This window comes from Chelmon rostratus, chromosome 2 (genome assembly GCF_017976325.1).
Source record: "Chelmon rostratus isolate fCheRos1 chromosome 2, fCheRos1.pri, whole genome shotgun sequence".
Classification (NCBI taxonomy): Eukaryota; Metazoa; Chordata; class Actinopteri; order Chaetodontiformes; family Chaetodontidae; genus Chelmon; species Chelmon rostratus.
This window is the reverse complement of record NC_055659.1, coordinates 18,810,198-18,832,072: the sequence shown is the minus strand read 5'-3', so window position 1 is coordinate 18,832,072 and position 21,875 is coordinate 18,810,198. Positions and strand designations below refer to the sequence as shown.

General features: G+C 42.9%; 1 protein-coding gene across 1 annotated transcript; it reads right to left on the bottom strand.

Moving 5' to 3' along the window:
• Positions 1-266: 266 nt before the first annotated feature.
• Positions 267-21,011, bottom strand: LOC121611761 (growth/differentiation factor 11-like). Its single transcript, XM_041944448.1, has 3 exons — positions 20,597-21,011; positions 6,398-6,771; positions 267-1,691 (listed from the first exon to the last, which is right to left on the bottom strand). Exons 1-3 carry the CDS (start codon positions 21,009-21,011, stop codon positions 1,311-1,313), a joined length of 1,170 nt encoding a protein of 389 aa, XP_041800382.1. The 3' UTR covers positions 267-1,310.
• Between the last annotated feature and the right edge of the window lie 864 nt (positions 21,012-21,875).

Genomic DNA, 21,875 nt, shown 5'->3' with positions numbered 1-21,875 from the left:
CAATTCTGCAACTACGTTTGTGCTATTTTCTGCTCAATTATTCATTCAGGCTACAGCAGGGTGGACATTTGAGCGTACTGACACCCTGGAGGGTTTTATTTCAGGGTATGGATTCTGCTCTCTGTTAGTTATTACACGCTCAGTCCCACGCCTCTTCAAGTTATGAAACAGTGCATTTACGTCTCTGATTTAAACATTAAATGCAAAAGTTGAAGGAGTTTAAGTGTAATTCCCTTTGTTAGATAGAAGAAAGGAGATCTGTCGGGTTCTTGTCATCCTGCAGGACCCTGCTCCTCCTCCTCTGCCAGGCGGTGCTGAATCACTTCAGAGTGCATCTATGTTACAGTATTGTTTTAGACTTTAGTGTGCAAGTGAAACCTAAATCTGTATTGTCTTCTTTTGCAGAATGGCAGAAATAGCTATACTGGCTTTATCAACCGCTTTGAAAGATAGAGTTAAAATAGTATAACCCCCTCTCTCCCTTTTCCTTTTTGAGTTTTACAAGACTGCAAATAAAAAAAGATCAAAGTAACTGTGAAAGGTTTCGTAGATACTCGGGAATGTCACACTGGGGTGTTATACATTAATAGAGGGTATAGGTTTGGTTTTGGATCTCCTCAACACTTTACATCTCTAGAGCACATCTCTAAACATGTGTAAACAAGATTTTGGATTTATACTAAGAGTATTTCTAACGGTAAACCCTCCTCACATTAGCACGGATTTTGTTCTTTTTGTTAAAGTGATAGATTGCAAAATAATTCTGATCATGCCCCCTTGCAAACATTGTTGTGGATCAAATCTCACCCGTAAGTAAGTGTATCTGTGAAATTAAGTATTTCCAAACTCACTTCAGGACTGAAATTACTTTAAAAATATTGTAAATGCTCATGTCTCCTGTCATCTCAATCCACTAACCTGGACATTTCACAAAGATGCCATTTAAAAAACAAAATCTTTAAAAACCCACAAAACTAACACGTACTCTATAACATAGTTTTGTCTCATTTACCGTTTTCTGAAGCTGCTCCACAAGGACAACCTCTTTAAATCATTCATAATGTACCGTATTTCCATCACTCAGTCCTTTTTTTGATTCATGTTTCATTTATAACTTTTTTCTTTTTTCTTACAGTTAGAATCAATTTATTTACTGGAAAAATGGAAACCCAGTGAAATGATTTTGTGGCTTAGCAAAAGTGAGATCTGGTGCCGAGGAGTGGGTTCTGGTGCCAGGGGAGAGCTCCATAAGGGTTTTGGGTGGTTTGATGCGATGGTGGCTGTACACAAGTGTGCGTCTCCCCTGCAGCCTAAGAGCAGCCACATCTATCCACCACCATCCCTGGGATTTTGCCGTGAATGATCTGCTGCTTGTCATTGAAGTAGAGCATGTTAATGGGGGACATCTTGGTCGGGGTACAGCAGGGCCCTGCGGAGCCTCGGGGGTTGGCGTGCTGCACCAGGTGGGTGTGCGGGTATTTCTGCATGAACATGTACTCGCACTGGCCGGAGCAATAGTTGGCTTTGTAGCGTTTGGGGGCAATGATCCAGTCCCAGCCGAACGCCTCGAAATCCACAGTCAGAGGGTAGCGGCAGCAGCGAGACTCGGTGGAGTGCTCGTCGCAGTCCAGGCCGAGGTTTCTCCGAGAACGTTTGGTCGTCTCAAGAACCTTCACTTCCAGGAACGGCTGCTGGAATCAGGGGGAGGAGGGGCAGGACAGAGAGAAAGAGGTGGTTATAAGAGAACAACAGCAACAGCATGGCTGACAAGGAAACAGGAAAACACAAACATTTGACAATTCTGTCCAAACGACATCACCATTAAATATCCCTTAATGTGCTCAATAACATGTTGCGCTAGGCTACATTCACTTTTGCTACATTGACGCACAGCATCCACACTACTCCAGCATTTTACAACCCCTAAAACATGGCAGACATGCCGCTGACCCCATTTTAGTTTGACCAGGTGAACGATCATGTGATATGTGTTTTCAGGTGTGTATGGATGGAGATTATTTCTGAAACGATGCTAAAACAAACAGCACAACAGAGATCATTTTAGTGTAAATGTAGCCATCTGTACATAAATTGAAGTTTATTTATTTACTTTATTTACCCACCCAGCCCTTCTGTGCCTCTGCTGGTTGCTTGGTTGCTTGCAGCAATGACTGGACTCAGTTACAGATCCCAGCAGGTATTTGCCAAGAAATTGTTGCTACATTTAGGTCTCCTTAAAATCTCAAAAGTTGTTTTTTACAGTTCTGTATGTGTGCCGATTACACGGGCAAGATGCAGCGAGCTAATCTGTGATCTTTAAAGGTGCTGTTAGGTGTATCTTTGCCCACTGCCAGGCTAACTATATTCTCCTGTTTCCAGTCTTTATGCTAATGCTAAGCTAACGGCCTCCCAGCTTTAGCTCTGTATTGATCTCAGTATTCTTTTAATTTCTTACACTCTTGGTGCAAGACTGTTTGCAATGTCCCTCTGGGATTGGACTGTTAATGGCATGAGTGTACCCCTTTTTTCTGATCACTCATGAAATGTGATAGACAAAAACTTCCTTTTGAAAAAGCCTTTTCAAAGCAAACATCTCAACAAAAAACATTTCTTTTAAGACTGAACAAGCAGCGGGTGTTCTCACTGTTGCATTCGCTCAATCACAAAATCACATAAAAGAACTAGCAGGATGGTAATTAATGTCAACAGTGGTCAGTAAACCGTATGACACATATCTGTGTGGTGTGTTGGGACCGTTCCCTCCACATGCATAGGAATAATTCCTGGCCAATTACACCAGTTTTTAAAATGTAGTCCAGGTACAGGCGCAGTCATTATCATGGCTGACTGGGACAGTTGAATAGAAAAGAGCTATTATAAATGCTACTAGAAATACCTGTGCTTGTTGTGTTTCATGTCAGTCCCAATACATCAGCATCAAATCCTGATGGTCTCCTATCGCACCAAGCAGTTAACTGCATCCATGTGACACAGCAGATCACTTCTAGGGTGTATAAAAAACCTTGTACTACTACAGAGCCAGTGATCTTAACCTGTTGATTTCATTTAATTTTACGACTTTACTCAGTTGAACCATCTATAACCCTTTTTCCTTTCACATATGCTAGGCCCAGCTCAGCAGGGATTTGCGTCTCTATTATAACACAGCTGCGTGCTTGAAGGTGAGTCTTTAACTGATGACGCGCTTGTCTTGAGTTAATGATGTTCAAAAGCAGCACACACAGTGCTGTTAACTATTGCACTGTGTAGTGTTGTTGACAGCCTCCTACTTATCATGGATTTTCAGGCAGTTGATACAATTTTGCTCGGCATCTATCGCTTATTACTTGAAAAACGGACGACTGAAACTCATGAAGTATCTGTTATGTCTCGACGAAGCCCATCTCAACTCATCGTGACCCAGTTTTAGGCGGTCGGGCACCATTTGATGCAACTCTATGCATTTTAACAGGTAACGGCAATGCAAATCAGCACAGCATGGTTTGACTCAGTGCAGCCAGAAGTGCAGGTGGAAAAGCCCTAATAGTCACACAGCTAAATGTTTCATAAACCAGGAATCTGCTCCGATTAGTAACCATGACAACAGAATAGATCTGACAGCGGACCTTTTGTCACAGCAGGAAATTCAGGAAGTCAGAGCCAGTATTAGAGTAGTATTTTCGAGCATCTAGTCTCTCTGAAAGTGGCATGAAATTCTGAATAATATGTTTTAACTCTTCCACAAACATTTCCTTGCTCATGTAAGAGCAAATGCTTATGTAAACACAGAGATTAGCCATGTTACAGTGATTTCCGCTGAAGAGAAGTCAAGGATTTATTTCAGTTTGTACAATGGGGTTTACATAGTCAGCCCCGAGGCCTCCAAGCCCCCAAGTTTCTTAATTTTCAATTTCCACTGAAGAGCATCTGAAGTCCACCTACATCTCAGATTAGAGGGAAAAAAAAATTCTCTCCCCGACCCAGCGATCCCTGACCCAGGAGGTCATCTGCAGGCTACCATAACCTTGACCCTTGGGCAAAACAAGCGGATCAAATATTTTACTCCATCATGTTTGTTTTACAAAGCCTTCCTCTCCCCACAGTGATTCCAGCTGGACTCAAGCACAGTTTTTTGTGACGCATTCAAAAGAGGAAATAAGCTGAAAGGCCGACAGGGTGAGACCATGTCAGCTTGGCCTTTAGGGCTTTTGTTGCAGAAAAAAGACCCAGAGGATCAGGGAGAAGCAGAGTTTGACTCTTTCTTTGCTTGTTGTGTTTTGTTTTATTTTGGTACACTTGCCTGTGTTTTTGATCTTTTCCTTTTTTTTGTTCAAGAATAATATTGCACACTGCTGTGTGCTCAGAGGGCAGCGATTTATTGGCCAAGACACCAGAGCTGACCTCTGATATGTGTTGTGAAGATCTGACCCAAATGACCACTTGGTAAATATTTGGCGTTGCTTCACTGCGATGACTTGCCTATATAATTCAACATAGATGTTGTATGTAACTGTCAGTCGCAGTTACTCTGGGATTCCTAACTAGATTAATAGTTCACGGATGGTTTTGCTTTAACACTGAAGTTTGAACTGATCTGTGCAAACCCATCCATTACACCAGACATAAAGCCAGTACATTTTTAAAATCCTGTTCTCAGAGGCCCAGGAGCATCCCTTCAGCATGAGGATAAATGATCCACAGCCTGGGGTGAAAAACTGTTAAGGAACACCCAAACTATTCAGAGGAACATTGAGTTAGGATCCTTTCACATTTTGCAAAACCGTATAATTGTTTATACATTATCTTTTCACTGTGCATGCCGGAATAATTTCAGTTTTCATCGCTGTCACATGGAAAGAAAAAAAGCTGTGCCAGCTACAAAACTGGAAAAAAGTGCACGTGCACAGAAGATGCACATTTAATTTAGGACTTACAAAAGGCAACTATGAAGAAAATGTGACTTGTGCACATTATGATGCAGATCATGCTACTCCAGTATTAGTAGCCTTGAAGATGAGGATTATCTTAGCAGCAGAGGATGTGGTGATGACTTTGGTGAAGGCTGATCCAAACAAAGCAGCTGTGTTTTCTTTGGACTGCACTAAATATAGAGTGGTCATGACTGACATGTTCAAATAGAGTGCTGTGGTACATGACTGGTTTACAACCTCCCCATTTTAAGCTGTATATTATTTTTTGTCTACTGTCAGAATTTTCCACAAATTTAAATGACCCAGACTTCCTGCATCTCTACATGTTAACAGCATCAAAAATAATCTCTTCAACAATTATGACAAACTTAATGTTTGACTTTTGAAGACAGGATAGAGGTTTTTTACTTCCCATCTTGAACACATCATTTGCCCACTGCTGTTTGATGCCTGTAGGCTTAAAATCACCCTTTTTTTTCTGTGCAGATTTAGAATGAGTGTCCTGAAACTAACACAACAAATACATTTCGGTGTTTTAGGTGAACCTGTGACCGAAGGGAGAGGGAAGCTGTTCTCTTTACAGTGTGACTGCGTGATTCAGGCTGTGAAAATGAATGCAGCGCAAAAACACCACTCTGGCTGCCGGTTTGCTTGTTTGTTTGAAATCATTTGTGCTTTTACAGAAGTGTAGCTGCTAGCTGCTTTGGCAGTGGTTCAAATCATGGCTTTTGATGCCAATATGGTGCACACTGAGTTACCTGTCACTACTAATGCCAACGTTCCATCGTCATATTTGCTATTTTAAGTATCTATAATGCAGGTTGATGCTACAGGACAAACACTGTCCTGTTTATGTGGCTCCTACGTCATCCACTGAGAATCTGTTTTATATGAAGCAAATCATTTGTTAGTTTTTAGTTTAAATCTGAATGTGCTTCCCCTCTGTCTGTGCAGCCGCTGGTTTTCATCCATTTCACTGCAATTTGAGAAACATCTTGCACATGCTTAAAACGTAAGCATAAGACGAACGATCCTTTACTGTGAAACTCATGTTTGCTTCAATTTTCATGAAGGCTGTGCACGTGGTGACAGATCTTAGAATCAATCATGCTCATGGTTGCTGTGATGCCTCACTTGACGTAAGCAATTTTCAATGACTTGAAAATTAGTTGCCTGTATTGCATCCTCACTAGCAACTACCAGCTTTTTTAGGGCAATTTTTTAACTCTAACGTTTCTATTTTTAAGTTGACAGTCGTACAGATTGAAAGAAAAAAATGTGGAGAGAGTCAGAAAGTCAACTTTAGTTCAGTTTTCATTACACATCCACATTTCTCTTTGAATCTCGGTGTTTTCTCCCATTTGCTTTCGGCTGCCCTCCCGTGATTGAATTTGCATTTGCATGAATCTGAGCTACAATGGAAGTGATTCCCCCCCTGCCCCAGGGACAGGTCTGAGGGTCCTTACCAGCCCCTCCTCCCCGGGTCGCAGCGAGGTAACTGCCAGGTCATTGCCGCTCTCATCGAAGGCGTTGATGTCGATTCCCCAGTTGGTGTGTGGCTGTTTGAACCAGTTCTGCAACACGTGCTTAAAGTCAATACTTTGCCAGTGGCCGACCCTGGAGTTGAGCTCTATCTTCAGGGAGCGGATGCGGATGTGGCGGCTGCCCTGCTCTGTGACGGGCTTCAGCCGGAGGATCTGCAGGTAGACGGTGGAGGTCTGCTGCAGCGGCCGCAGGTACACCCACAGCTGGGCCTTCAGCACCTTGGTGAACATCAGTTTGGGGCTGAACTTGAAGAAGCAGCAGCTCGGCTTCCCGTTCACCTGCACCAGGGGCTCCGCTGTGGGGAAGAGGACAGTTACATTTACAAATGTAATGTATACGGTCTAAATACCATCAACATCAGCCTCATTCAAATAGGACTTAACACTGCACTGGCCATGAACTGCAACGTTCCCAGTTCTCGTCTAATCAGGGACCGTTGTTCCATGTCATTAGCCATCTCTCTCTCCCCTCATTTCCTGTCATTTTCTTAACTTCCATTATCGAAAAAGGGCAGAAAAATGCCCACAAAAAATAATTCATTCTTTCATACCTGTACGGCAACATGCATTTTGCTTCAATGTGGTGATAAATATTACTGCTAAAACGTTTCTGTTGATGAAATTTGCGGTTCTGCATGTGGAGCTCTTCTCTGTCTGTTCCTGCATCGCTGGCTCCAAACACAGCAGTCACACAGTCCAAAACAGAGTGTTTGGGACAGCGAATGCATAATCTTTCATCCACTCAATGTACGACCCTCGGCCTGACTGGAAATATATATTTAAGGTGACCCACACAAATAAAGATAGAACTTTATTAATCCTGAAGAATCCATGAAAAAAGAGCATCTCTGCACCACACCGGCACCACAACTACACTGCTGCTGCAGAAGTAAACTACAGAGACTGCTGCATCCATGCTCAGTCATCCACCAAAGGAACAAATCACAACACTCTAATTCATGTATTGTTGAGAACTACAATCATATTCAGCCACATAACTGAAAGGGAACCTCTCTAATAGAGCCAAGCAAGGGCTTTTGAAGATAAAAGAGAATTTACTCCCAAACAGGGCACACAGAGTCATCTCTCAGCAGTTGTCTGAGTAAGCGCCATTAGCTTCGACTGTTTGGCACAGCTTTCCTAAATTCACAAAGCAAACAGGAAAGTTTTAGTACTGAACTTTTTCCTCTATAACACTAATAAATACTGTGTTGTGCATGATGTGCCACTGGTGAAGGCAGGCAGAGTGATTGCAAGTGAGGACGCTCTGATTTGACACACGCTGGCTGTGTTTGCTCCATCGCCTGTCATTCTGAGCAACACGGCCCTCAGCACAGTGATGAACAGCTGCTCATGATTTAAAAGAAGATTAAAGAAGTCAATAAGATGCTAAGACTATCTCTTTTCTGACAGTCTGTTTAGTTCATCTGTACCTGACGGCACGACACTTTGGGCCTGGAACATACTTCTCCGAATGTAATAAAGCAGAAATTTTAAAGTAAGCAGTTAACAGTGTTGCGACTCCTCAGCAGGCAGAAATCACAGTTGCAGCTTTTTGGACTCAAGAAAGACGCGCATGTGTTTTTCAAAAACTGATCACCAGAGACGACCTAAGATCTGCACGTCACTGAGGAGTGTTGGCACGTGTTTGTGTGACTCCAGTGTATGAATTAAGGAGGGCTGTGCAGTTTGTAGTTTTGGAATACGCTGCTGTTGTCAACATATGGGATGTTGCTAGTTTCCTAGAAGAAATGCTAGGTTTTTTGATCTGAGATAAATATTAACAAGGATTTAAAATTCCACATAAACCTTAAGTCCATATATTTACAGATATACATCCTAAGCCAGTGGAGGTAATCACTATTTATTTCACAGCATGATATAGTAAAACAGTAGCACCTAAACTGGCTTTTTTGGACACTGCCATTCTGTCATTTTAGCCACATCTGCATGAAGGCTGACGGTTATCATACGTGCACATGGTGCTGTTGTTTTGTCCATTCAGTCAGGTTACACTTGTGATTACATCAAGGTTGGACAAACAGATACATTTGCATATTAAAACAAGGATCAGTAATGGTGGCCAGTGGCCAGATGGTAACCTTAGATTCCCCTGGGTCAGTATAATGAAATGGTCTACCCCTACCTTACAACTGGCAAAATTAAAACATCTCAAGTTTTTTTAATGGCTCACCCTTGGTGGAAATGTATTTGGGGTGTGGATTAAGGGTTATGTCAAATAACACAAGGCGTCTCCTAAAATAGGCAGATTTATTCCTGTCATGATCCTTCGGCTCTGGTGTTTCTGTGATTTGCACCACATGTCAAATCTGCACATGGTTCATTTACATAGACCTCCATCTGATATAATGACATCCATCCATTGCATTCATACATTCATTTCCATGTAAAGCGTTCATTTATTAAGGGAAATTTATTCTGCATCTATCTGGCATAATAATGTGCCAACAGAGTACAATAGAATATCTAATCTGCCCTCTTTCTCGAAGCATATTTGACATATTAAAACCCCAGATTTCTGCAAATAAACTGTCGTTTTCTGTCGTTTATCTCGCAGACGAGTGTTGTTCCTCCATTTAAAAAAAGCAGATTTAAAAAAAACTGTAGGGACCTGCCAATCATTGCTAAATCTGAGGTTGCCCAGGCAACCTGAAAATGCTTCCTGGGTCAAAAGGTTATTTGGCACCTCAGCCTAGTTAAGAAATGGGATCAGGGGTCAAAACCGTCAGCCTCTTTACATCTCAGGGGTGCTGGGGAGGGGCTGCCCTAATAGCCAGATTGAGTTTGAAGGTCAAGGTCGACCCATGGCAATGGTAATATGTCTTTCTTCACAACACGCTTTTGTTTTTTGTTTTTTTTAACCAGAAAATCTTTTAAAAATCTCAGAGACACAACAGCTCTGAATCCGCCACAGTTTGTTTTTGTTTTGATTAGGGTGGAGATTCTCCAGCCAATAGTGAATTGTTTATCAAACCTCAATTGACCAGGAGAGAACACTGCACCACGCTGTTTTTTTTTTTTTTTTTTTTTACACTAAACAAGTGTTGTAATTGAATTATGGGCATGCATTGAGGGATATGAATTCACTGAGGTACAGATGGACTATCCATTAGACGAGTCCTGGGCGAAAATTGAATAAGGGCCAAGCCAGGGACAGACGTGGTCCTTCAGCCTGTATTTCCAGGGACAGTCATTAGTGAGTGTAAATTATACAGTGTCTCACGCTGGACAAACAATATGTCAATGTTCCTTTTGGTGGGTTGCTGGGGTCACGGCAATTAACGTGGGTGGTGTTGTGTTTGCTCATCAGCACAAAACTGGGAATGAATGATTCTGCAGTTTGCTTGGGGTTTGCTTGCGATTACTACTTTTTGTTGTTTTTAATCGCTGCAGATAGGAGACTGACACACAACCAGCTCTTCCTTTGCAAACAGTTTTTCTAGCGCTGTTATTGAGTTCTTGGGGGGGAAACAAACCAGCAAACACTGCAGAGCTGAACCGGTTCAGTTTCTGGAGCAGAGGCCTTTCTTGAGGAGGAGTAATCTGAGAAGCAGGGCCCGTACAGCGTGATCCAGTTAGGACCCCGGTTATTAAACACACATGCACAACATATGAGCTATGTCACGTTAAACAATGCCTGCATTGATAGGTGAAATCAATTTGTGCCTTTATAGATCCTGTAAGTGCACAAGTAAAGAAGCAAACCGTGGAGGATGAATGCCTGCAGCTTAATTACACCCAGCATCTTGGCAGAGCGTTCCACTTGTGCAAAGCGAGCAAAGCTAGCTTGTAAAGATTAGAAAACCAATGGGACATTTAATCCTTCTACCTGCACTAACTTTGCTCCTGCTGCCATAACACATTACTGTTGGAAGAGCTCACACAGTTTTACTGCAGGACTGTTTTTACGGCTTAATTTCCTGAACAATTTGCTCAGTTATAGGTCAGTGTTTTAACACTCTGATTTCAGTCCTGCAGTAAGGATATTAATGATGATTTTGCATTCAGCACCACCTACTGGAGCTGTAACACCTCTTGCCTCAGTCAAACTGAAGGTGAAGCTAGATTCTAGTCTATATGCAGCAGTGCAACTCTTTTTATTTTACTTACAAAAGTAAAAACCAAGTAAAACCCAAAGTAAGTAAGTAAGGACAGAGGCTGTGTTTTTCCAAAGGAAACAGGCTTGTTTGCTTTTCTTCCTCATGTTTCCCGCCTACTTCATTATTACGGCAGCTTATTTCCCTGTGGTATAATTGCAGCATATGCAGCGCATGAATTTTACTGCCAGCACGCAGCAGGCCTGCAGGTGAGCCTATCAAACATCTGGTGGACTCCCTGGGTACCTGTGTCCCATAGTTAGTCCAGAGCCTCCTATACGTGCATGTTGGGGGAGACTTATAGAATATAAGGGTTTATTCAGCATGCCATCTGTCCATTTTAATACAAGCGTGGCCTGTTTCAAAGTTAAATGCTTTGAATAACCAAATGCAGTAACGTTACTGAGGGGTGCAGGAGCATGAGCCAACAGATGGAGAGGGGAAGTTAAGGTGTAGTTCTACAATGAATAGTTAACACGTGTTACCAGTGATGGTGCCTAAATGTTAGCAAAGTGGAAAAAATGGTAGATTATTGATTAGTCAAATGGTTATTTAATTATCTTTGACTTGCACAAGACATATAGAAATAAGGAAATAAGTTCACAAAGATTTCTACGTTTTTTGAAGACTTGATGATTTCCGAACATCCTTGTGCTATAAACTTCAGCAATGAAGAGAAACCTCACTATACTGCAATTATAAGATGCCCATTCCAGTCACCACAACAGAACAAAACACCTCTTGTGTTAGCTTAAGAGTTGAAAACCTAAAACTACTTTGTTGGCAAATATCAGGCAGCAAAGTAAAAAAGTAAAGAAAACTATGAATTTGCTGCACACTGACACTGACTGATTTAAAAATGACCTTCACACTTGTATCCCATATTTGAAAAGAATTTCAATAGAATTCACTCTTTTATCCAAATTCTCATAAGGCAGCCGTGTGCATATTGTTTACACATGCTGTAACTTGTCCCGGTCAGGTGAAAATCTGCTGCTGAAATGGTGCGGGGAGAGAAATGGTCACTTATTGTTAATGTCCAAATGGATAATGCATAATGGTATAATTCTAGATAGGAGTTTCATTTGCATATATATCTATATTTTCTTTTCTTAATGGGAAATGCAAATGTGCCATTTTGTGGTGAGTGTGTGTTTGGGAGCCTTCATGTTGAATAAATGTGACTCTAGGGTATCCCCACGCACCTCGGCATATTAATCATCGTGACACGTTCACGACCCTTCTAATAAGACAGGGGCCACAGTGCACCCCCTCAAACATCCCATCCCACCCCAGCCCCACTCCCTCTTTGTCTCTCGGCCAGTCCCAAGGGACGGGAGAGGGTGGTGGGGGAGGCCGGGCTCGAGCTGGGGATGGAGGAGGAGCGGGGGGGTGTGTGAAGTTAGACCCCCTCATTCAGAAGCCCTCCCCTGGGACAACGGCAGGCACAAGACTCCTATTAGGACTGAGCACAGTAGCCCCCCAGGAGCAACAAAAGACACCTCCTAATGCTCCCTGTTCTAGCTCAGTGAACACACACACACACACACACACGCACACACACACACACACACACACAAACACACACTCACACACACACAGAGGGAAATATGCAACCACACATAAACACACAACATACACAAGCTCCAAACTGACCGTCCTCAGCCAACAGCTCAGTGTTTTTAGTGTTGGGGTTATGGTATTTGTCTGTATTATAAGGGGAACGTCCGTGGGACATCTTCAGCAGGACAGAGGATAAAAAGAGCGAGCGTGCAGTGAACTGCAATAAGGTGGACAGCTGGACAGCAGGAAGCATGCTGGGGTCTCACCGCTTGTGTCTGTGTGCATCCACACATGCACACAAGACACTAACGTCAGAGGACAATGTTCTGTTTGCAAAAGTTCAAACCCAAAACTTTTGACTCCTCAACAGATTTCTAAACAAGACTGTGAATGACTACTAAGACGTGTGAATTCAGCGCTGCCATCAGGTTCTTTTTTATTGTATTTACGGGGAACAACACTGCCAGATGATGTCTAAGACACCAGTGATCAGGCATTGTATTTCAAAACTATCACAGCTGAGGGATACTCATGTTTGAACTAAGAGCAGCACTAGCTTTGTGGACTCACACCAACCCAAAGTAGCAACTCTAATCTTGTTATTATTAAGCTTTTATATGGTATTTGTTGCATTGTGGGGTTTTTTTTTTAAAGCATTTCTGCTTTATTTATGATTGTGACAGCTGGAGAGAGTCAGGAAAGGCAGGGAGAAAGAGAGAGAAAGAGGGAGGGGGACGACATGCGGCAAACAGCCCTGGGCTGCTGGGGTAAGGACTTGATAAGCCTTGATACATGGTACACGCTCTACCAGGTGAGCTACTGCAGTGCCTCTGTATTGTGGTTATCAATACAGATTTCACAGTTATTTACTCACCTACGGAGAGTTTCAGCCAAGGTTCCAAAAATACATCAGAGTGGTGTTGTTGCATCTACTCTCTAAAAATCACAAACTACAATTTAGTTGATAGACATCAGTTGTATCTCTTAGTCTTGGACTCTCTCTGAAATGTGCTGCAGTGTGTTAGTTTATCCAAGTGTCTCTGGCATTCAATTTGGCAGTGACCCTCCAGAGAGATAATTGTTTCACAAATGGCTGAAGCCCCAAGGCAAGGGCTTCAGCGGGAACGTAGCACAGCGGCACCCGATTTGACTGCCTGTTCAATGGCCTGACAACAGTCACATCGGGTGCCCAGAGGTGACTGATGGAAAACGGAAGACAGAGAATAAACACTTGAGTAATTATATGGTTAGAATTACAGCTATTATTATTCATGATGACAGACATTTAAATCTATTGCAGATGTAACACACAGATCATGTCTTCATCTGCAGGCTGACCATATGTCACTGAGTAAGTTGATCTTAGTTATTTCATTGGTTAACATGGTCATCAAGTCGTGCCCTGCAGAATAACGTGATCAAAGAAGTCTGCAAAACTGTGCAGGGCTATAACCTGACTGGCCCACAGAAATACAACAGCTATGATTTAATCATCAGACTCAGTTTTGGACTATTGCTCAGTGTAACAAGGACCAATAACCCAACATATAAACTCCGCCACAACATTTGCACAAATAAGCGACAGAGTACGATTTTACTCTGAAACAGCTTGCTGGTTGTTAACTTGGTTTGTTCATCTCGGCAGTTAAAGAAAAACTTGTATCAGAAGGATGAGTGCCGATCCTCTGTTGTGATCTTGTTTGAGCAGAATCCCCAAAAAGTTGGCTGAATTCATTCATTGCTTGTACGATGGAGCAAAATTTCTACAACTCTGCCTTCCCATTTTTAAGCCTGTTCCACAATATAACAAACTACAAATGACCCACAACACATGTACTGGATAACCACCGGCTAACACATTTTGTAGGTCAGGTTTCTCTCTGGCAGATATGGTCACTGATGTTTTATCCAATGTTACTTCTTAGAGAGTTGCACATTTATAGGATAAACACAAACAGAATTAAGAATAGCAACTCAGTTGTTAATTTAAGATCTTATCAAGGAAAACATGCACTGAGATCAGCACTAATGCAGATCAATGAAACCAGAGTAGGAACCAGGTCCGATTCTCCATAGATCATCTGAGAACAGCTCCATGAATTTATATTGCTGTGCATATGTGACACTGAGGACCAGTGGGTTTGATCCTTGTCCGTCGTGCATTGACAAAGATGTGATCCCTCACCGGCTTCCCAGCCATTTGTGTTTGCTGGAATGAACGACCAACCAGGAGGTACCTACCGGGAACAGAGGTGAGAAATCTGTCCCTGTGCCACAAATGTTCTTGACATTTGACATATACTTTACACACAAAATAATAAAAACACTTCTACTAAATATGCAGATGACACCCACATTTATCTCTCTGTCCAAGTGATAACGCGCCCTTAGACTCAGCAACCAGTGTACTCAACAAATCAATGATCAGATACAGACAAAACTTGGATTACTTTCTCCTCTTTGTCTTGTATCATATGAGACATCATAAGCTTCTCTGGTAGCAGTCTGATAACAGTTCCAAACCAATCACGGAGAAGCACCATTTAGTTATGATGCTCCACATAGCGAGAACAAACTTCCAAAATATATAAGACAATGATTGTGTCTAAAAGCAGGTTAAAAACTAGTTTTCTCACCAATATTCACACTAGACTTTGATTCTACATTAATCTCTGTTTGATTTTTCTAATTCAATTAGTCTTTCAGTTTTTTTCCCTGTTACGTAATGTCTCTCATGTGTAAACTGTGTTTCATGTGTTTCGATAAGCCTTCCTGGACTTCATGTATTTGTTGTTGCAGGTCAGAGCTGCTTTCTTAAAAATATTGTCCTTAAATCTCTTTTCATACAAGAACACATTCACATGCTATAGTCTCAAACACACACACACACACACACACACACACACACACACTGACTGCTGAATACTGCTGATCACCTTATAGCATGTAAAAATGTGTCATATCTCTCCCTGGAAGTCTTTCTGTTTGGGCACACTCACTTACTACCGGAAAAAAAAATCCCTGAAGCCTCCAAAATCTGTCAGAGTCTCCGCCAAGAGTTTTCTCTAAAGACAAAGTTAGCGTGACCTGATCGTGCCAACCCTCCCTGTGGGCAGCATTTTCTGCATACACGGTTGTTTGATGCAACATAAAAATATCTATCGTTCCGTTTATGGGCTTCTCTTTATCCATCTGCGCTGTATGTTATATAAATCAAATGTGGCTCTTGTCCCTAAAGAAATCACTTCTGTGCATTTTCATAACTGCCATAATGAACTTCCTGGGGTGATGTGGGTATGGCAGGCAGAAATACAACCACAGGTGATAAATACAGCGAGAAGCTGCTCTCCTTTGCAGGAGAAAAGAGGCTAATTAAATTTTCATGTAGATAATTGTGAGGTAATCCACTGTTAATTGTGCTTCTTTCCGACACAGTGGCTCCCTCATGGGATCCTGCATTATGCCCATGCAGCATTTCCTTTGCTTAAACGCCTCTTAGATTTAATGGACTCTTCCATAAACTGATCCTCAGCAGCTCCTCGCACACGACCACACAGAGCCTGAACGCATCCATCAACAATAATCCCCTCAATGATCTCCATTTTATCTTTTCACTCCCCTCCTCCTCCTCCTCCTCCTCACTCATGTCCCTACACAGGGCTTAATTACTGGTGTGAAGTAATTATTTCCTTTATTAGTGAAACGTAACATCTGTTTCAGGTCTTTTTAATTGTACCTATAAAACCCTTCCATGATTTCTGTCCCTTTAGGATAGGACAGGGCTGCTTGTTGCTCCCTGCGGACTCACTCCCTTCTTCTCTCCACCCCCCATTCATGGAGCCGCGGTGCACCTAACTCAACCACACTCTTTGAAATCCTTTCAAGAAGCAGCCAGGAGCTCACCAGTGCTCACAAGCAGATCATCTTTTTTTTTTATAAGGAGACAAAAAAATATCCCTGCACAGCCATGCCTCCAAATTAACATTAATGCACTCTTACATCCCAACTTCTCTGTGTTGTATTTTTGGTAAAGCATGCATTAAATTCCAAAGCAACATATTCCCAGATGCCAAGAGAAAAGACCGGCTGCAGGGACTGGTACACGGGAGCGTGGGAATAGAGGAAGGAGGGTGGAAGGAGTGAGATTCCTGAGGTCCTGGGGAAATTTTGTCCCCGTATTAATAGACTTTGGTCCCTTTGAAATTTTATTACCCATAAAGTTGACAGTATGTTGTGCAATTTCTACAGTCCTACAGACCTTTCTTTCTTAAGTTTTTACTTCTTTTCAAACAAAGCGGTCGTGCCCCCCAGCGTCCAAACAATTCAACACCAACGTTTATCTTTCCCTCAACTGATGCTAGCAACTACACAGGGAGAACAGGTGTCATCGTCAAACTGAGACCTCCACGGAATGAATAAATCTATAAAAACCTCACATAGTCATCAACTTCCAGCAAACACTGGCCAGTGAGCTGAAGACAGTCCGACTTCTGCTGCTCTGTCCTTTTAGCGCTCTCCCTCTTAATTTTTATGGTTCCTGCACCTTCAGGAAATGACCCTTTTATAGGGTCAACACTATAAAAGACTTGTTTTTTTGTGGGAGTGGTTAGTGGATGTGTGTGTGTGTGTGTGTGTGTGTGTGTGTGTGTGTGTGTGTGTGTGTGTGTTTGTGTGTGTGTGTGTGGTGGGGGATAAGTGTTCAAGTTACTACCGGTTCGTCTTTGCTGCCAAAGAAAGAGACCCGATGAGGTTAATAGTCTCCTCTTCCAATATATCACATAGCTGTGAACTCTGTGACCCTTTTTGTCAATAGGAGAACTTTTCTCTGGAGTGTGTGTGTGACTGTGAGAGTGTGTGTGAGGGTGCGTGTGTGAGAGAGAGAGCATCCTCATGTGTCTACACAAGTGTGCACATGTGGAAATTTGTATAGATCTGTACACATGTGTGTAGACGTTCATTTTCATGTACTCAGGAGTTGTGTAAGCCTGTGCTTGAACTGAATGTGCTTCATCTTAACAGGATTACATAATAATACCAGTATAGCACTTCCTAATGTTAGCCTACACACAATCATGATGGACAGGATGAAATGTGGGTATAAAATAGTTCAACAAAGTGAAAAGCTTCAAGTGCAGCTGAGTGGTCATTAGAAATGTGTCAAATGTGGAATAAAGGTAAAGTTTCTCCTTGCAGACAGCCATGATTTCCTGTGTTGTGGACATGTGTCAGTGCCTGGAATAAAATTTAAACATGGAATGAAGGTTTGAAGGGAGGGTAAGCGAGTGCTGCTCTCTGCTGGATTCTCCGCTACTGGACAATATTGATGAATATGTACTCAAAACCTCTCAAAATGTCACTGAAGAGAAAATAAGTAAAAGGCAAAGATGATGAAGGAAGCTTTTCACAAACAACCTAAACTAAGTTCTTGTGCAACAGATGATGTAACCAGGAGTACTCTTAGTCCACAGAGGTGCCACTTCTCTTTCATATTTTTCCTGGCGTGCTCTGGCAGAATAAATTGTTTTTTAGTATTTGCTCGAACAGTTGAATAGTGGGCAGTTAATCAGCTTCAAAACATCCATAGAGCAACAGAGAGAATGAAAGAGGAGCAGGTCAGTGATGGCGGAGGAAGGTCTGCTCTAAATGTCTTGGACAGGTGACAAATGGGAGACTAGTGGGGTCAAATCCTCACCCCACCTCAAGCGAAACACACTGAGCTCCAAAGTACATGCTTTGCACGCTCGCTCACGCACAATTACACACACAAATCAATCAATATACAAACAATTCTGCTCATATGTTAATGCAAATAGGTTTGTTAATAAAAATCAACACTTGTTCACAATGCTGCACTAGAAAATGACCCTGATAAACTCCAAACAGAGTCTTTTTTATGCATGAACAGCGAGCGGAGCTGTTACCTACACAACACACTGTATGGAGGGAGATGTTTTAGTGCCGCACTATGATATAAATAGCTGTACTTTTCCATGAAATTTCATAGTAATTAGAGACCAGGAAGCATGGACCCTCTCAACCCCCACTGCGGCACCCACGTACCTTGAGTGAATACTAAGAAGCAACTCTGGCACGGGTCCAGTTCAGTATGTACTGTGTGAACCCACATGGCCCATCAAAGGCAGTGTGCACGACCGTGAAAGGGTGATTGGGTTCGAGGTGCACAGGGAATAGTGTTTGAAGTCCTCCTTCTATCAGAGAGACAGAAAAGGCACTTTTAATCCTGTGGGATCACTAAGGCGCCACAGGCAAACGAGATGCACTCATTCTCTCAACTCTTCCATGAGTACCGGAGAAAAGAAGAGGAAGGAGAGCGGGGGCTAACGGGGAGGAAGGTGGGGGGGTGGTTGTTGAGGGAGGGGGTGAGGGGTGGGAGAGAGAGGAGCAGATGATAAAAACTGCAGCTGACGTAAAGAGATGAGGCAAACAGAACAGAGAGGAAGTGCTGTAACATGACAGATTCAGCAGTAATGTCAGTCATTAGCTCCTCTGGCTGGCATGAGGCCGTTAGAAATACGCAATTAGCCCGCGTCATGCATAATGCCCTTTTCTGGCTCGAGAAGGTATCGAATCACTTTGCATGCTGTTCTGTGTGTGTGTGAGAGAGAGAGTGTGGCGGTGCTAAGGACGGGAGGCAAACAGTCAGAAACATAGTTCGAGGATGTTGTTGATTTGCCGTGTGATGTACAGATGAGTGTCTTTCATCTCGTCTGTATTTACAGGTGGAGAGGGAATCATCCAATGAAGGAGTGAGCTAGATAGATAGATAGATAGATAGATAGATAGATAGATAGATAGATAGATAGATAGATAGATAGATAGATAGGGCTTTAGCATGAGATTGCATTAGAACTTGAAGCGCTAATTTGACGATTATTTTGTGGAAATGTCCAAAAAATAACGGACTGTTATTTTTTCTGACCCGACAAATGCTTCACGACGCCTCCTTAATTCACCTGTAAGGTACAAGACATCGCTGAGCCCGTTCTCCTTTAGGATGGACTGAACAGCATCACTCACATCAGGCCAGAGCAAAAACAACGGTCAGAGGGAACTTTTTCTACAACATGCACAAGATTCATGTAGATTTTTGCATGTGGCAATCTGTAAAAGAACAAATGTTTAAAAGCGTTGATAGAGGAATGGGAAAGATGGAGATCATATAGATGACATTTGAGCCTGCACTTATACTTCAAGTGAGGGTTGATTTGCTATAACAGGTGGGGGCTGTCAGGTCAGGTGACAGGAAGTGTTATTAAACTGCAAGATATTAAAATACACCCCAACCAGATAGATAGATATTAAAATGAGGCAATAATAAATGCAACACAGGGCCAGAGACTCCTGGAGCCAGGCATATCTTTGTTCACTCCTGCAGTAAAAAAAAAAAAACCCTGATTATTTGGAGTGTGTTTTATCCGCCTTGTGCAGAATATATTACGTGTGTAAATGTTGTTGAACCCCACGATTCGCCAGGAAAAGGTCACACACTCCCCTCGACCCTAAGTGATTCTCTGTCTTTGTGTACTCGTGGTGAAAAAAAAAACGAGCTGCGCCCATAAACTTCGCATTTAAAAGGCAAGTGCGGCCGAGGGGGGCCGCTGCATGAGGGGAACAATAGCAGCTTTTTGGACACACTTTTTCTCACTGCGATGAACAGCAGGGAGACCGGTAGAGCCTCCTATAAAAGAGCGATAGAGCACAGCTGCCAGGGTTCAACAGTAATTTTATAAAATGTCTCCAAGGGGCCTGCCTGTGGTTTATCTGTGGATTTATGGGAAACTATAAGAGGGTGAGCAAATTGGGGCAGTGATCAGAGGGCCTCACGACCTGATCATAACTCCGGATTTCAGGGCCTTTACGCAGAAAAAAGACATAAAGGATAAAGTAATGCGGCTGCCAGCCAAATGCTGCATTATCATTAATAATGCACTTGACATTCAAACGGGTCTGTCACGCGTTTAGTCCCTGTCAAACACACACACACGCACACACACAATCATCGGATAGAGGGAAAGTTTGAACATGACAGCAGGTGGACTGAGGAGTTCTGCAGCTCAATATTCAGGCACTTCTCCAGCAGGACTCAGCCCTCCATCATCATCATCATGAAAACAAAAGTTCATCAGGCCATATTGGAGCTGTCTGTCTCAGAGTGACGAGGCTGCTGGTTATTGATCTATCAGCTTCACGCGTAATCCCTAGCCTATTTTGACAGCCGTGGCCAAGCTGACCAGAGACATTTATCCAGTTTTATCAGTCCACTTCAGACCCACAGAGTGGACACCCAATATGAATCTCAAAAAGTAGGTTAGGTCACGGACTTGAATGAGGCTCCGCTGTCCACGCAGCAGGCCTGCTCCGCAATTACGCGCATGACGCATTTGGAGACAATATTGTTGGGTTGTAAACTATTACTCACGCTCAGAGGCCATGGTGATCACGGACTCCGTGGTGGCGTGGTACTCATCCTCCTCCATAAACTCATCCTGGGACGACGCGTCTCCCTGGAAGTCGTGATGGTCCAGGAGCTGCTGGAGCGGAGGCGCCTTGGGCAGCAGCTGATTGACCACCTCTCGGCTGATGTTGGGCGCCTGCTTCAGACGCAGCTTGCTCAGGATCTGGGACTTGATGGTCTCCAGTCTCAGCACTTTGCTCTGCTCCCTCCAAACGCAGGCGGAGCACTCGTGGGAACCGGCGTCCTCGTCCAGCAGGGACAGCCCGGCATCCGTGGGCGTCTCGCTGGCAGAAGGCAGCAGCAGATTGGGCTCATCGCTCCCCGACTGTCCCAGGGAGATGAGCACCATCAAGCACAGTAAGAAGTTGTACCTCGGCATGACGATGCGTGGACACCAGGCAATGCAACTTTTTTCTTTCGCTTTCTTGTCTTTTTACTCGCTTTATCCCGTTATATCCCCTCTCTCGGATGCGCGCCGCTCCTTGCCTTATCCTACAAAAGGCAGGGAATCGGTGACATGCATCAAATCCAATACGATCACCCCTAAGTTGCCTTTTTTTCAGCAGCAGGAGGTTTTGCAATCAATTTTCAAACAAACAAAAAAAGTACGTTCCAGTGTGTCTCGGTACGGGCTGGTTTGATTGAAAGTTAACAAATTATCTGTCTGATGAATGCATAGCCCGCTCACGTGTAGTATAATGGTTGTTTTGGGCTCTTCTGTACAATTTAGTCCATGGAGGTGTGTGAATGTTCAGAAGTGTCACTGAAAAATGTGCAAGTGCGGTCAAAAAGGGGCTCTTTATATATCTCAGCTGCCCGGTGTCGTAATCCGTCTCCATTGGCTAAGATTGCAACAAAAGGCTTTTAGGTCTGTCACCAAGTCAAGAGGGACAGAGCGAAGGGAGGGTGCGCGCACTGTTATGAGAGTATAAATGTTTTTACAGTGCTCAAACAATGTCTCACATTAGAAACATAGCCCAATTAGGTTATTAGGATGATGACATAAACTATGGCTCACTGCGTCTGCGGTTACAAATGGTTTATTATGGCGTAAATTGAAAAAATAAAAAAATAAAAAAGCTTCATAAATCCCTCCCGAATTCTCCACATCCACTCCTAAATCTCACACATTTAAACATTTTGACAACCAAGCCACTGAAGGGGAACCTTCACGTTGACCTACCTGGTGATTAGACGCAGATTTATTTAGAAGTTGCACGAGCTCGTCCAATGAAAACTGAGG

Excerpts from the sequence above, each read along its gene's own strand:
- LOC121611761 (XM_041944448.1), bottom strand. The coding sequence starts at position 21,011 with ATGCCGAGGTACAACTTCTTACTGTGCTTGATGGTGCTCATCTCCCTG. Across the intron at positions 6,772-20,596 it reads GATCACCATGGCCTCTGAGC|CGGAGCCCCTGGTGCAGGTG; the intron begins GTGAGTAATAGT and ends TCTTCCCCACAG. Across the intron at positions 1,692-6,397 it reads GACCCGGGGAGGAGGGGCTG|CAGCCGTTCCTGGAAGTGAA; the intron begins GTAAGGACCCTC and ends CCCTGATTCCAG.